At 31.2% G+C, this 16,993-nt stretch overlaps 3 protein-coding genes across 5 annotated transcripts; 2 read left to right on the top strand and 1 right to left on the bottom strand.

The window, feature by feature from the left end:
* The first annotated feature begins 927 nt into the window (after nt 1-927).
* Nucleotides 928-2,201, top strand: LOC130982292 (2-C-methyl-D-erythritol 2,4-cyclodiphosphate synthase, chloroplastic). Its single transcript, XM_057906244.1, has 3 exons — nt 928-1,370; nt 1,451-1,581; nt 1,735-2,201. Exons 1-3 carry the CDS (start codon nt 1,037-1,039, stop codon nt 1,966-1,968), a joined length of 699 nt encoding a protein of 232 aa, XP_057762227.1. The 5' UTR covers nt 928-1,036; the 3' UTR covers nt 1,969-2,201.
* A 5,474-nt stretch (nt 2,202-7,675) lies between these two features.
* Nucleotides 7,676-9,606, top strand: LOC130982993 (1-aminocyclopropane-1-carboxylate synthase-like). 2 transcript variants are annotated; one of them, XM_057907152.1, is made up of 4 exons: nt 7,676-7,776; nt 7,925-8,056; nt 8,141-8,301; nt 8,547-9,606. In XM_057907152.1, the coding sequence occupies exons 1-4, from the start codon at nt 7,756-7,758 to the stop codon at nt 9,538-9,540; spliced, it is 1,308 nt and encodes a 435-aa protein (XP_057763135.1). In that variant the 5' UTR covers nt 7,676-7,755; the 3' UTR covers nt 9,541-9,606. The 2 variants fall into 2 exon arrangements, with proteins under 2 accessions (XP_057763135.1, XP_057763136.1); XM_057907153.1 differs by having other exon boundaries at nt 7,925-8,060; nt 8,145-8,301.
* A 2,774-nt stretch (nt 9,607-12,380) lies between these two features.
* Nucleotides 12,381-13,205, bottom strand: LOC130983286 (heavy metal-associated isoprenylated plant protein 39-like). 2 transcript variants are annotated; one of them, XM_057907504.1, is made up of 3 exons: nt 13,061-13,205; nt 12,880-12,955; nt 12,381-12,796 (listed from the first exon to the last, which is right to left on the bottom strand). In XM_057907504.1, exons 1-3 carry the CDS (start codon nt 13,085-13,087, stop codon nt 12,486-12,488), a joined length of 414 nt encoding a protein of 137 aa, XP_057763487.1. In that variant the 5' UTR covers nt 13,088-13,205; the 3' UTR covers nt 12,381-12,485. The 2 variants fall into 2 exon arrangements, with proteins under 2 accessions (XP_057763487.1, XP_057763488.1); XM_057907505.1 differs by having other exon boundaries at nt 12,880-12,918; nt 13,061-13,190.
* Between the last annotated feature and the right edge of the window lie 3,788 nt (nt 13,206-16,993).

The raw sequence follows: 16,993 nt of genomic DNA, 5'->3' as shown, positions 1-16,993 counted from the left end.
GTTCGAGACTTGGTGGAGATATTTTAAAAAATTTTTCAAGCAGACCGGTTTGCAACTGTTCTCGATTTTAACCGATTTGATCCGGTTCACACCGATTTTCTTCCTTAAACAGTCCAAAAATTAAACCGAACCAAATTAGAGTTCAATTCACCAATTTTTTGGTCGAACCAGCCAGTTCGATTCGGTTTTTATAACTATGTTTTCTGGTTCAAAGGTCCTTTTTGCATTTTGTTTAGAAAAAGAAGACCCAACTTCTCGTCCTCAGTCACCTGAAACCCCCCCCCCCCCCCCCCAAAAAAAGCCCCGTTCCTGATTCCCCAGTCTCAGTGTTATTTCTCCCCAAAACACAACCCTAGCCTCAGCGCGCCGCCGTTGATGTGACCGTTGCCGCCTGTTTCGTCGTGGTCAGTTGCCAATCCTCGTGTTTCGTCGTGCTCGAAGGCCCTTCCATTCCCCAAACGCCAGGGTCTCCAGGTCATGCTCCACCGTCGTCCCTCTGTCGTGTGCGTCGCCAGCTCCCCGTCGTTCGTCGCCAGCTCGGCAGTGATCGTCGCCAGCGTTCCGTCGTCTGTGGCTCTCCCTCAAATCTTTGGCTACGGCGCGCCGTGGGTGGAGGCAGTGATGGCAGCGAAGCCACAACTTCTCTCGCTTCCAGATCCGAAGAACAACGGCGTTTGCATTGGAAGGAAGAATCTCTCGGCAGCCATGGCCCATGGGAGAGTTTGAGTTCGTTACAAGAACCTCTGGGTTACGATAGGGAATCGGGTTCTGGTTCGAGTGGGTTGGGTATTGGGGGTTCGGGTAGGTTTCATGGGCTTAGCCCAAGACAAAAAAAAAAAACCCTCCTGCACTGAACTCGGCTCCACACCCGCAACACGACAAAACTTGTTACTTCAACCGGGTCGTACATGGTATACTCATTGCATTGGGGTAGAGGCTCATTGGCTCAGCTACCACCGGCAGGCGGCAGTCAACTGGTTTAAAGCTAATCTGTGGTCTCCCTTCCAACTCCAATTCCAATTCCAATTTCGTAGCCATGGCTGCCTCTTCCTTTACCGCTTCTACCATCCCACACCCTTACCCCTTCGCTACTACCACCAAATCTAGTCATCTTCTTCCACTTTCTTGTTCTTTCCCTCGCAATCCTACCCCACTTCCTTCCTTCCGTCTCCGAGCATCATCCACTACAGTCTCTGCCTCCGCGGTTTCCACCAAAATCGAGGATTCCAGAGTGTCCGGCACTCCGTCGAAGGCTCTGCCGTTCCGGGTGGGACACGGCTTTGACCTCCATCGGTTGGAGCCTGGTTACCCCTTAATCATCGGTGGAATCAACATCCCCCACGACAGAGGCTGCGAGGCTCATTCCGATGGTAAAATCTCCGATTCCAACAATTCTCTTAATATCATTATGTTCTGATTCTGATTAGTATTATGTTGTGTGCCAAAAAAGGGGATGTTCTGCTTCACTGTGTGGTGGATGCCATTTTAGGGGCTTTAGGTCTTCCTGATATCGGCCAGATATTCCCCGATTCTGATCCCAAATGGAAGGGCTGTGCCTCCTCTGTCTTCATCCAAGAATCTGTCAGTTTCTTCTACTCTTTATATATTAATCAAAATCTCATGCTTAGTTCAACTGATTCCGTTTAATTATGTTATTAATCATTCTGAAATATGGAAAGAGCTTAAATTAATCAAATTAGGTTTCACGATGGGTTTCTTCTTTGTTTATTACAGGTGAGGCTAATGCATGAGGCAGGTTATGAGATTGGGAATTTGGATGCTACATTGATTCTTCAGAGGCCTAAGCTAAGTCCACATAAGGATACCATCAAGGCCAATTTATCTGCACTGCTTGGAGTTGACCCTTCTGTGGTGAATATCAAAGCAAAAACTCATGAAAAAGTGGACAGCCTTGGAGAAAACAGAAGCATTGCTGCTCACACCGTGGTTCTTCTCATGAGGAAATAATAACAAATCCACTATACAATTTATCAAACTTACTGTAAATGTTTGTTATAAATTCTGCTTAGTCCGTACTCCTCATAGAGATCTCAAGTAATGAATTATACAATGGCTGCTCAGTTTTCATTTAATTTAGCGCAAGGGGCGACTTGGTAAGATTTGGATGCTGTCCTGTGCAACTCTGTATTGGTTAAAACATTTAAAATAAAGCATTGTCAAATGCGTTCGTTAGTCCTCAATCTTCACCATTATTTTAGTGTTTATATATTTGGTCGTATTGGAATTAGTCCCGGATCAGTTTATTGCTACTCTCAGTTTATTTACCTTCGTTTTTACAACGCAGCTTGTATGTCATACTAAACCTTCTTTTGTTATCAATCAAATACATAAAATAAAACGAAAGTGAATTTGCACAAATAGAAATCCTATATATATATATATATATATATATATATATATATATATAAGATCATTCTGTAACTATATAGTGAATATGATATTTTAAAAAGTGGGGTTAAAATTAAACGAATATTTTTTTTATTATTTAGCAGTATTTTTTAAAAATTATGGCTAAAAAATGTTATCAAAATATAAAAAATATTAATTTTAACACCATTTTATAGTCACTGTAATTATTGTAAGTATAGATATATTAGAATTATATATATATTAAGTCCAAAATTTTTAGGTGACAAAGTAGTGAAACCAAAATTACTCATAGAAGCCCACAAATAAGGGAGGTCCGAGGTCCAAGATATAGAATCTCGATATTCCTTAGGCATTCATAATGAGCACAGAAAAATGGTTTTGAATACCAGAAAACTTCCTAGGAATAAGGGTAATTGTTATAAAGGAGACAAGTGAATTGAAGAAGGTAAATCTGATTTTTCATAACCACATCCACATGATACAAAAGCTAATTTAACTATGAGTGTGTCTTTTGTTAGTATTTTATGAATTTTAATATTTCATTAAAATCGGAATAATAAAAATACTCCTAACAGATAGATAGTTATATAATAATTATTGATCAACCGTCAACATGATAGGTAGATATAGCATTGGATATAAAAATCACTTTGTTAATTTGCAAAACAAATTAACTATTAAATTAAATATTATATATTTACGTTGTTTAATTTATTTTAATATATACTTACGTTGTTTAATTTTTTGTATGAATATATTTCACATATATAACATTGAATGATAGAAGTTGAATTGCAAAATGCAAGCATTAAAAAGAAATTTGAACAACAAACATGATGAAAAGATGGAAATTAAAGCTTACTATATATGCAGGACTTTGACGGAGTACGCTTCTACTTTCTACTTTCTAAATTTCCCGGCGGTTTTTGAATCACCCCATCCTCATCTTCATTCTTCCAAGTAACGTTGTTGTTTTTTTTTTTTTATTAAAGATAGGAAAATTTGAATCCATAATCTAAAAAGTGAGTATGAAAAAATATACTATTTGAATTATAATTTATTGGCTAACAAGTAACGTTTAGTATCTCACTTTTTAGTTTTTCCGTTTTATTTGGAAGCAATAATATATCATTATAATGTTTCAAAAAATATTATTGAGTTAAAAAATTAACTAAATTAATTAATAATGACAAACATTATTTTATTAGACTAATTAACTAATTAGTGTTGATTATTTATGATTAAATATTGTAGGCCAAAATTCATTGCAACAACCCAATATGAAACAAGTTGAATCTATCTTTGTGGCCAACAATTTCAATCAAAACCCAATTGCAACAATTTCAATCAAAGCTCAATTGCAAATAACAAAAAAATCAAATGGGTTGAATGAAAAGAACCAACCCAAGCCTGAATTCATCTTTCAAACCAATCCCTCCAATTTGCTTCTGGTAAAGCAACGTTTACCTTTTTTCTTCTTCGGTCAGAATATAGAAAAGTGAGAGAGAAGTTCGTTCCTAAGTCTTTTCATCAAAAAAGAAAAGAAAGAGAAAGGTTAAGCAAAAGGTTAAAGTCTAATCACCAAAATCAACCCATCTTAGGCTAAGGTAGAGGTCAAAGGTAACTTATTTCCTCTTGCATGCATATTATTTTCTTCTCCTCTTCTCCAACTCTCTGTCACTCTAAATTGGGATAAATGAAGAAAGGAATCTCTGTTAAGTTCTGCTGCAAATCTATGGTCAAATTTGTGTCTTGGGGACCAAGTAATATTTCAATGGTTTAAATCTGGATTTACCATTAAAAATAATTTTCTTTGCTGTCCTAAGACTTTCGATTAAGAAAGAAGGTCAGAACTAAAGTTTCTAATTTGAAGATTAATGGAAAAAAGTGAAAAAGTGAGTTGGTGAAACACACAGCTCGAGGGTTGACTTGGAAGAGAGAAAAATCAGCATCATACAAGGAGATACAAAAGAAGATTTTTCATCTTTCAGAAGCTAAGGAGAGATGATAACCAATATTTTTGAAGTTTATGTTCTGAGAAGAATTTTTTGAAAAAGTTTATCAACTTGGACAGTACTTCCTAGTCAAAGGAGCATTCCGTTAGAATGAGGAACTAAATTAGAGGCAAGCAAATCTGGTTCATCACATAGCAAAGATGCTGTTGAAGCATCAATCTCCTTCATATTTTACAGATTGTAATTTTTTTTTTCAATATTTATCTTTCTGTAATTTCTTGAGTGGTAAAAGGCTGAAAGAGATAGCTTATGAAAAAGTCAAAGAGTGATAAAAGGCTAAGTGAAAGCCTAAAGTGATTTCAGATTTCTTTAGATTGATTTTGTGTCTTGTATCTTGTACCAATGAAGTACCCCTTTCTTAGTTGGGTGAGTACTAAAAGTGAAGAGTTAGGTATTAACATAACCAAGTCAAGTTAGGTTAGAACTTGAGAGTGAAAGGATTGTGTCAATCCTGTAGAATTGATGTACGTAATACTTTAACTATAGTGGAAACTAGATGTAGGTTGCATTGCATAAGGCAACTGAACTAGGATACATGATGGTGTCAGCTTTTCTCTTCCCTTCTCTGTTTTATTTTCTGATATTCATGAGACAAAATGAGATAAATTTTCTGTTGCTGAGTTCAAACAGAATCAGACTAAAAATTTATTTTAAAAAGTTATTTTATTAAAATTAAAGAAAGTCATAAATTCAACCTCCTCTTCTCTAAACCTTCTAAAACCTTCAAATATTCGTTAAAATTAAAGTAACACTTTTCTATTATTAAATAACATTTTTTTAATATTACTAAAATATAAAAAAATATAACTTTAATTTTAACAAAATTTACATGTTCAGCATAATAACCATAACATAGTCAAATTAGAATCCACTTGTATAAGTCAATCTCCAAAACTGAAAATCTCAAGTGCAATACAAAATTTAACTCTAGACTCTCTCACCAAAGCCTTTGAAGAGTTTCAATGGCACTTTACAATTGGCTTTAGTTACTAAATGTGCTCTTTTAATTTGTTAAATGCTTTTTTTTACAAGAAATCAGAATAAGAATAACTCCTATATATAGTATTTTCTCTTCTCTAAATAGTTGTCTATTTTACTTTTTTTTTATAAATTTATTGAAAAATTAAAGGATAGTCTCACAGATCGAGATTCACATACAGGCCAGTAAATTAGGTTTGAGGAAATAGAACGCTGGTGTACAATCCGCTATTATTATGATAGTATTTGTATCTGGCAATGTGCTCCGTAGTGTTGTATGTGTGTTGACTGTTGACCATATAGAGAACTCAAAGTCTCTTCAAAGTTCAAACTTCAAAGACAATGAATGAAAGGAGAAAACTCTAGAGAAGAAAGCTGGCATTATTAAATGCTCCCTAAAATACGATAGGTCTTAATTTATTATTTGCCCGGCTGCTAACTACTACTTTCCCAGATTTCAAACTAGTGCTAATACAAAGGAGAAACTCCGCCGAGGTGGTTTAATTTTAATTTAGAGCCAATATATTAATAAACGTGCTTAACTATATATGCATAAAAACAACAAATATCGCATGACATCTAAAATAATATATATCTAGGAAGATCTAGTATATATGACTTAGTAAGAGGATAAATTATTTTTTTTTTAGATCACCTTTAATTTATATATGGAGACGAAAATTATATTGACTTTGAATAAGGTCTGGTAAAATTTGTTGTAACTTTTGTTGTTGAGTTTAAAACTTTTTGAGTGGCTAGCGTGATTTTTTTTCATATTAACAAATAGATTGGAAGTGAGTCAAACTAATTTACGAGTCAGATTAAGTTTGACTTGTTAATAGTTCGATAAACTGAATTTGTGAGCTGGTGAGGTGAGCCGAGTTTGAATCTAAAATTAAGTTCATAAATTAAATGAGTCGAGTTTAAAGATGGATAAGATCATTAGTTCGTATATATATATATATATATATATATATAGAGTTAAATTGGGGATATAAGAGAATAAAATATGCATATTTATATATTAATGTTCTTAATTTTTTAAAATTTTATAATTATTTTTTATATATAATTTTGATGTAAGATATAAATAAAAAATTTATAATTAATAGATAGATAACATATTAAATTGACTTTTTAATATTTTTTAATATATATAAGTTATAATTTATCGATATAAAATTATAGATTATGTTCCTGTTATTTAAGCCAGTTCGTGAGTTCGAGTTCGTTCGTGAGCTTTCGGTGAGTCAAGTCATGAGACAAGCTCAATTTTTGTGAGTCGAGCTTGACTTTGGTTTACCTCGACTCAATTCGTCTCACTTTCAGCCTTACTAATAATGCTACATGGTTAATAAATATTATTATTTTTTATCAGTACTTAACCAGCAATCATTTATACCCATGCATATTTATATATATTTTACACACAAGAAACATATAGTTTGCACCTATATTTACTAGATTTTTACACACATGAATCAATCCAATTTGCACTCACATTTTTCAGAATTTACACACTTAAATTAGTAAAATTTATTTATTAAAGATAATTTAGTATTTGTATTGGTCAAATGATGTAACCTTACACCATTAAAAACACTAATAATAACTAGAGTTAAGTACGATTTTGATCCCGAGGTCGAAAATTTATTTCGTTCCTAGCCTTTTTTTCGTTACAAAATGGTCTCAAAGGTTTCAGTAGATTTTAAGACTAAGTTAAACCTTTGGAACCATTTTGTAGCGAAAGACTAAAGACTAAAGACAAAATAAATTTTCGATATACTTTAAATTGATGATTATAAATTACAAAATTTATTTGCTCTAACACTTCTTATTTTGATATACTTTAATAATAATATGTACATATTTTTTTTATTCGTTGCATAAAAAAGTTAATACAAATAACACATTCCAGAAAACATAAAAATAAGTTTTGTGTATTACGTGAGAAGTAGGAGTAACATGCAGGAATTTGAAGTAAAGGAAACTTCATTATAAATTATTGGAGGAGTGAGGTTGTCTTCAGCTTTGAAAGTCAAAGTTAATTTGCGGAGGACATGCTGCAAGTACTATATAAACACCTGTCTCTTAGTGGTAGACACATCGCCTAATCATAAACATATATACCTGCAATTTGTGGAGGATAGACGACGCTTTATTTGCTTTGTTTCTCTGATCTCTACTGTGATTTATATAACAAAGAACATTGAAATTAAATAATACAAAGATGGAGCAAGCAGGTGAGTTCCTACTGTCAAAGATAGCACGAGGTGATGGACATGGTGAAAACTCGCCATACTTTGAAGGGTGGAAGGCTTATGAAGATGACCCCTTTCATCCCATCAAGAATCCCAATGGGGTTATCCAGATGGGTCTTGCTGAAAATCAGGTACTGATATATATACATATTATTAATGAAAGTTTTCATTACTTATGACAAAAATTAAAAAAAACCTACTTTTTAATTTGTATGTTATATATTGTTACTTAACTCTTACTTCTTCTTTGTTGTATTGTATGTATGTACGTATGTGCAGTTGAGTTGTGATTTGGTGCAAGAATGGATAACAAGTAATCCAGAGGCTTCCATTTGCAGTGTAGAAGGAGTGCATGAATTCAAGGATATTGCTAACTTTCAAGATTATCACGGTCTCCCACTCTTCCGACAAGTGAGTAGTGCATTCCATTTCATTTCATTATTATCAGATAATAAAAAACAAAGTAAATTGAATTGAGATTGAAAATATACACAGGGAGTGGCTAAATTGATGGGGAGAACGAGAGGGAATAGAGTGAAGTTCGATCCTGATCGTATTGTTATGAGCGGCGGAGCAACCGGAGCCCACGAGGTCACTGCCTTTTGTTTGGCTGACCCCGGTGATGCCTTCTTGGTACCCACTCCTTACTATCCAGGGTAATCTGCCTATGTCTTTTTTTCTTTTAATTGACTTAATCCATTTTATGGATCCATAATTTCTATATCCAAATACAAAATTGAAAAATAAATTTCTTTGCCCCACTAAAAACAAAATTCCTCCAAACACCATACAAGCAATTTTTTACTTCTCGTTATTTCTAAATAGTTGAGTTAGTTGAGTCTTGTTTCTTTTATATTACGTTCTAATTAATTAATTAATTAAGTTGTGTCTAATAATGCAGCTTCGATAGGGATTTGAGGTGGAGAACAGGAGTCCAACTTATTCCGGTGACATGTGAAAGCAAAAACAACTTCAAGTTGACAAAGAAAGCGTTAGAATCTGCATTAGAGAAAGCCAAAGAAGATAACATCACAGTCAAGGGCTTACTCATCACCAATCCATCAAACCCGCTTGGAACAATCATGGACAAAGAAACCTTGAAAATGGTTGTCACATTCATCAACCACAACCACATCCACCTAGTATCTGACGAAATATACGCCGCAACGGTTTTTAGCCACCCGGGTTTCACAAGCATAGCTGAGATAATAGAAGAAGAAGACATTAAAATGGAATGTGACCGTAACCTCGTTCACATTGTTTATAGTCTCTCAAAGGATATGGGCTTCCCTGGTTTCAGAGTTGGCATCATATACTCCTACAATGACAACGTCGTCAACTGTGCTCGCAAAATGTCAAGCTTTGGATTAGTGTCCACACAAACTCAGTATCTGATAGCAGCGATGCTATCAGATGATGAGTTTGTGCAATGCTTCCTTGCAGAGAGCGCAAGGAGGCTTGCGAAAAGGTATGGGATTTTCTGCCAAGGGCTTAGACAAGTTGGCATAAAATGCTTGCAGAGCAATGGTGGTTTGTTTCTATGGTTGGATCTGCGTCCTCTTCTGAAGAAGCAAACGTTCGAAGAGGAGATGGCGCTTTGGAGAGTGATAATTCACAAAGTTAAGATCAATGTTTCGCCTGGTTGTTCCTTCCATTGTTGTGAGCCTGGTTGGTTCAGGGTGTGCTATGCAAACATGGATGATAGGGCTGTGCAAGTTTCATTGGCCAGAATGCGTGGCTTTGTGCTCCAGAACAAGGACGTGATGTTATCTTCAAAGAAACCTTGCAGCCCAAGAAACTTAATGCTGAGCTTCTCATCCATGAGGATGGATGATTTCTTGATGTCACCTCACTCTCCTATTCCTCAATCGCCTCTTGTCAAAGCTACAACTTGATCTCTCACCTGCCACTAGATTACTATAATATTTATTAATTGCATATTCCTGCTTTAAGGTTTTACATTCTAGACTATTAGGAGCTGTTTTTGCATTAGCAAGAGCGAGCTGAGCTTTTAATTTAGTCACCTTATTAACTACTAGGAACTCTTGACATGTAGTTTATAAGATATAGTCACACATATTTAATTTGTACTGCTTAATAAGTTAATAAAGATTAAAGTACAGAGCATTGAAGAAGGATTCTTATGTATGCCTAAGCGGCAATTAAAAGAGGAAAATCGACTTGCTGTATTATCATAATTAAACAATTGCTGTATCGCTATATCTTGGCTACATTATTGAATAAAGATATTAAATATACAATTCACTACTTTTCTTATTCATATATGTATAGCTAGAATGTATTATTATTGGGAGCAAGATACTCAACTTCTACTTCATCTCTAGATGTAGTGCTTTCCATACCTTGAAAAGTCGATCTCTAATTATTGGCTGCATGTAGCATTGCATCCAACCAATGGGGATAAAAGAAATTTTTTTTTCCTCTTTAAAATGAAATACTAAATTACTAACTTAAACAAATTATTTTAGGTTGAGGTTAAATATATATCGTCTAAAATGGTTAAATTTAAAAATACATATTTTACTTTATTATTCCTATTATATTACCTAAAAGTATTTAACAATTTTTATGTATCCTAACTTACAGCAATAATTATTTATTATTGACTAGAATAATACAATCATATTTGATATTTCCATGAATCCTCAATAGTGTTTCTAGGGTGTATATGCATGTGTTCCGTCCGGTGAAAACTAACGTCCCAATAAAACAATTGTGTCCTCCATGTGAAGACCTTCTAATAATCAGCCGCCGGCCATTATTATATGAAATTTATCGATGAATCAGAGAAATAGTTTTGTGTCTGTGTGGATGGGTATTTTTTTTTTTTTGCTAATATTAAAAAAATAAAAAACCAATCCGTCCAAATAAATAAAATTTATTTTTATAGTATTTATTTATTGCAGGATATATTAAATTAAGTTAAAAGCAATAAATTTTAACAATTATTTATTAATATTATTTTTGTTATTAAATATTTTTGTTTATTGAAAGGTTTTTTTTTTTTGGGATTTTGTTGTTAAAACTTAAAACCGACGGCTAAGCGTAGTTATTATATGATGATTGTACAGCTGTTAGGCTATAAGATCAATATAAATAAGGAGATTTGCTACGCATACCATTTTTTTTTATATATAAATCTATATATAAGACAGTCCAAACCTAATAAAAATAACTCTCAATTTAAAGAGCGTGTAAATACGCGTTTTCTCAACTTTGAATAGCGCGAAATGAGAAATGGTTCTTCTTTAACGTTTGTATTCCACGTTTTTTCTCCTGCTCCTTCTCCTTCTTCTTCTCTTTCTTCTTTGCATTCCTCCTCATTTTTTCTTCTCATCCCTTCTTCTTCTTCTACGCGTTTTCATCCTCATCGTGGTTCTTTTTATTGTTATTATTGTTGCTTCATTTTTTTCCTCCTCCGTTCTTTCTATTGAATTTGCGTGCAACATTATGTATTTTTTTTTCTTTGATTGATTTTTTCTTCCAAAAAGAATTATAAGAAAACGAAATAAAAAGATGAGGAAGAAGAAGCAGTAGAAGATGAGAAGGAGGAAGATGAAGAGTTTTGAATTATACAAAACTTATGTGAATAAAAATACACCCAAATTTGTTGCAAATACAAAAAAATATTTTTCCTAATGCTGCATTTTTTTTCTTTTTTTTCTTTGTTTCTTTCTTTCTTTTAGTTAAATGAATATAAGTTCATCCTCTTAAGTAATTTTGCAATATTATGTGTTTTTTCTCCTTCTTTGTTTGATTTTTTTTTGTTTTTATTCTTGTTAAGAGAGTAAAACAAGAAGAAACTTGAGAAAGTAAAACAAAAAGAAAAAGATGAATAAAAAAAAGAAAAAGAAGATGGTGATGATGATATAAAAAAAGAAGAAGAAATAGTAAAAGATGAGGAGGAAAAATAGAAAGAGTTTTGAATTATACATAACTTGCCAGAATAAAAATACACCTAAAATATTTTTGTGTTATACCCAAATTTGCTGCAAATATAGAAAAATATTTCCTCTAATGCTGTATTTTTTTCTTCTTTTTTTCTCTTATTTCTTTCTTTCTTTTAGTTAAATGAATGTAAGTTCATCCTCTTTCAAGTAATTTTGTAGTATTATGTGTTTCTTTTTCTTCTTTGTTTGATTTTTTTGTTTTTATTATTTTTAAGAGAATAAAACAAGAAAAAACTTGAGAAGGTAAAATAAAAAAGAAAAGATGAATAAGAAAAAAAGAAAAAGAAGATGGTGATGATGATAAAAAAAAAGCAGTATAAGATGAGGAGGAGGAAGAAAAAGAGTTTTGAATTATACAGAACTTATCAGAATAAAAATACACCCAAATATTTTCGTATTAAACCCAAATATTTCTGTGTTATACCCAAATATGTTGCAAATATAGAAAAATGTTTCCTCTAATGCTACATTTTTTTTTTCTGAATAATAAAAGGAGGAGAAGAAATTTCAATGAAAAAAGAAAGAGGAAAAGGTGGTGTTGATGGTAACGATAACGAAAAAGAAAAATAACAAAGAAGATCGTGCGGTAACAAGAATAAGAAGAAAAATGTGTAGTAACAACACAAAACGCATGAATATAAATAATTTGTAAAGACTTGTATAAAAAAAAATGTCCATACGTGAAAAATAATTCATAAAGAATAAAGAAGTATAGAGTTCACTATGATAATAATAGTTTATATATGTAGTGTATGTAAGAAATGATTTGTCTAGTAAATTACTATAAATCTTTGATTTAATTATAAATTATTACTCCATGCATATAGAGAAGCTACCTACAAATTATTAAAGAGCAGCCAGCTGGAAAGTTAAAGAATGATACAAGCATTTGGATTGTCTTCGAGACTTCGAACGTTATAGTACATGGTCATGTGGGGATTGTAGGTTTTGTATAGCTTAACAAGCTCCGCAATTGAATCATCGTCCTTGTTATTCTTGTCATCACCATCTTTCTTCCCTTTTTCATTACTGCCCTCATCCTTCTTATTATTTGTCGGTCCAAGTGACACTATATCTGTGTGACATACCTTTCTTAATGTGATTACCACTTTCACTGCGTCAAAATCACCAACCACCGTCATTTTCTTCTCCTTCATCTCCATCGCTATTGACTCAATTCCTATCATTCAACTCATATATATGAAAATAAGTACAATCCATAAAAATTGCATTATGAGTTTTAGAGTATTTGTGTGTTAGTACCTTTAATGCTAGAAACCACTTTCATGGCCTTCTGCTTTGCTTTCTCATCATGCAAGTTCACATTTAGAATCATCAACTAGAGAACAAGAAGGTGCGTGACGATTTCAATGGAATACATCGGACTAAAGGAAGAGAAGAGGGAAACAGAATGTGGCATAATAAGAAGAATGGGAATTCTTACCTTCATTATTTCGTCACTCAGCTTCATTTGACGATGATGAGTTGGACTATTGAATAACTGTTATTATTTTAAGAAAGGTAGAGAGGCATAGAAGTGGAAGTGGAAGGGTGTTAATTATATAAAGCAAGACAATGCAAAGAAGAATGGAACAAAAGGCAGAAGAAAGGTATATAAGGAGCAAATTCAATTACGTGTTGTAGAAGGAACTATCAGAAGTTGCAAGGACTGACTTTCTATTTGTTCATACATGATTCCAAAACAACTCAAACTACTTTTCCATAGCAAGTGTAGTACTGTAGTGCTCCTAATTTGGTTTCCGTCAACATTTATTCCCCTCACGTTATTTATATATTTTATTTTGTGTCATAATCATAAGATTTAAATTTTGATATGGTTCCTATATAACATTTTTTAATTTTTAGATTTTAGATGTTGCACCTACTGCATTCCTTAACCCTACAGCCTCGGCCATTCACGTGAAAAGTTTCTACTTTCTATGTCTGTGAATTAAGTTTAACTTTTTACCAATAGTACAGTAAAACTTTGTTTAGTACAGATTGCACTGTAAAAATTACACATTCCAACTAGTTAAGGGTTAAAATAAGTGTTACTTTTCCAGTACTATATCTACATCGTTATAGCCAGCCAAGAAACTAACATCACTATTCTAGAGTTGATTGTGACCCAATAATTGAGTTCCACATGATCAAAATTTAAATCTTAGAAGCAATTCTTTGTGTAAAACAGTAAAAGTATGGGTTATTGATACGCTTCGCAAGTAACACACCACACACCCTTGGCCCTTCAGTCCATGCGGAGATATTACTCAATTCGCCATCTAAGTAAACAAAAGGGCAAATTGCTTGAACAAATAAAATGGAAACTAAAAATGATCCGTTTACAACATTTTTTAAATGTTATATTTCAGTCCTAAATTTATTTTATATAAACCCATTATAGGGGGTAGAACTTTATAGGATTTAGGAGTTTATGAAGAAACTTAAGCAAATTAAAATAAAAACTAGAATGTGACCCACGCGATGCGTGGGACGGTAAATTAATAATAATATATAATAAATACTAAAAATTATTATGTTTTGTAGAATTAAATGAAATATGTATAAATTAAAAATAAATTTAAATGGTATTTTATTTAAAAGAAATAGTAGTACAAAGTATTTGGATGTTGGAATTGATTTTTGTATTTGGTTTAATTGATGAAATTGGTCTTCTTATGTGGCACTCGTTCTCCTTTTTTTTATTGGTTGTTATTAGAGCTGTTGCTTTCTTCTTTCTATAATAGGTTGTTATGAAGGCATGTTCCTTATGAATTGGTGAGTTGTGTGCACTTTCTTTTGTGTTGTTTGCTCCCTCTTTGCATGTATGGTCTTCTTCCGAAAATGTGTCTTGAATTTGTATCGTTTTTTTTCTCCTCAACCTCTTAATAGGTATGTGATATTCGTCTGATGATATTGGTGTTGGCGAAGTTGGTTCCTATAATCAATGAATAATATAAATTAGAAATAAATGAATTAATTTTTGAGAGACTTATTAGTTATGAAATATCCATAAGTCAACTGTGTGAATTCTTCAATTTCTGGATTGATATAGATTTTTGTACGTTGTGCTAATCTAATAATCACCTAATATTATAATATAATAGGTTATATAAAATAAGATTGTGTTGTATTGTGTCAATTAATGTATTATATAAAATATAATTCTTTGAACTAAAAAAAATAATAAATTAAATTTTTTTGAAAAAGATCATACCTTTATATTCACTAACCAATGTTGATGTGAGTGCAACAATTTTTTGGCCCTTGATTTGTGTTGTAATTTCTTTATTTATCTGATTTGAGAGATTTCTCCACAACGTGACTTTCAACACGATGTCCCTAAAATTAATAGTATTTTGTTAATAACTATATATCTAAATGAAAAATGAATTGGTTGTATATTTTTTTACTCTTTGAGTATCAATTCCATTCTTCGTATTTTTGTGGGTTTTCCTTTAACATCTACTTGTTCTTCTTCTCCTATTGCATGCAGTTTTTCAATGACATCTATAATAAAAAGAACAAAAATGTGTTGATTTTTTTAATAAATTATTTTTAATAAGAATAATTGAAATAATATAAAATAAAATTACCTGTTAAAATTTGTCTTTGACCCACTCTGTCAAATAATGTCTCAAGTGATGCAAATTCAAAATAGTGTTGGAGAATGTTCAAAACTGGATCTTTGATTTCTTTCACAATAGTTGTTATTAAAAAATTTGTTTTCATAGTACCTTTAATTGCTCTATATAAATCATTTGCATCTTCTATTTTCAAATTTTTGATAGTATATACTTTTTCTTCTTCTAACAAATGTTTGAATTTGTTTATCATATTTTTTTTCACAATTACATGAAGAGGTGTTCCTTCTAGTGTTAGTAAATCATTGTTAACAATTAGTTAAAAAAATGATTGCATTTATTTTTTTAAATTATTAGAAAAGGAACAATGATTATCAAATTGAGAGAAGTTTAACTTTAACAATATTAAAATACAATTATATATAAAGTATTATAAAATAATATTAAAATTATAAAAAACAAAAATAATTAAAGCATTTTTTTAAATTCAATTTAAAAACAGAATAAATTTGTTTATTTTGTACCTTTTCATCTAATATAATCATTTCTAAGAAAAGAGGCTCCTCTTTATTTTAGGGTGTTAATGTTTTCCATAGACGAACCACACGAACTTTGATAAACTAATTGTCCGTATGTTTGATTATATTGTCCAATGAATGATGCTCCATTGAGTAAGTTTGAGATGTTGTATAGTTTGGAAAGAAATTTCTTATGGTAAATTTGATGTTATTTTAAAGAATAGTGATTAGAAACTTATATAAGTAGTTCAAATAGTATATAATTTAAATATTTGTAACGTAAAATTTATTTTGATTAATAATATTATTATGACATTTATTATATGGATATTTATTACATTTAATGATTGAGTTTATAGAAATTAATAAATTAATTATTGGTGTTATAAAGTTATTATATTGTTTATAACGGTAAAATATAATAAATATAAGAATATAGATTTAATATCTTTATAGGTTACAAACTTAATTTCAAAATTTATAATTTAAAAGGACTTGGTTGAAGAATATTTGTATATTATATGAATTTAATAAAAAACTTCTAGATTTATATGGACTTAATAGAAAACTTTTAGGCTATTTGCAAATGTTTAAGTTTTAGGAAGTTTTAGAATACTTCACCTACATGAATGAAATACACCCGATGTTTGGTGTGACTATATGATACTCTTTTTGTATTGTAGAGATCCAAAGTTGAGACCTATGTTCACTGAAATAATGGCAGTAGTGAAGTAATATGCAATAATAATGATATAAATTTTTAATGAGTTAATTTACATAAATTAATAAATTAATTATTAGTATAATAAATTTATTGTATTATTTATAACGGTAAGATATAATAAATATAGGAATATGATTTCAATGTCTTTATATGTTACAAATTTAATTTCAAAAATTTTAATTTAAAAAGACTTGATTAAAAAATATTTGTATATTATATGGACTTAATTGAAAATTTTTAGACTAATATTAATAAAAAATATTAGTCCTTAACGTTTCTCTTTGAACAATTAATATATACTAACGTACCGAAAATGGCGAAAAGTTTATTAGCAGTAATTCAAAATTAATATTCTAATTACTTAATTAAATGACTTCATAAAATTTTGCAGTTAGAATAGAAGCTAGTACATCTTCTTTCTGCCCATTTTTTCTTATCCCACTTTTAAAGTAATTTATTAATTAATAATAGTATTTTTATCTGTAATCATTAATAATACCAATTATTTCTAATAAAATACATAAATTAGCAAGTTGAATTAGATAATATCA

Source organism: Arachis stenosperma, chromosome 5 (assembly GCF_014773155.1).
Source record: "Arachis stenosperma cultivar V10309 chromosome 5, arast.V10309.gnm1.PFL2, whole genome shotgun sequence".
In the NCBI taxonomy this organism is placed as follows: Eukaryota; Viridiplantae; Streptophyta; class Magnoliopsida; order Fabales; family Fabaceae; genus Arachis; species Arachis stenosperma.
This window is presented reverse-complemented; position numbering and strand designations above follow the sequence as displayed.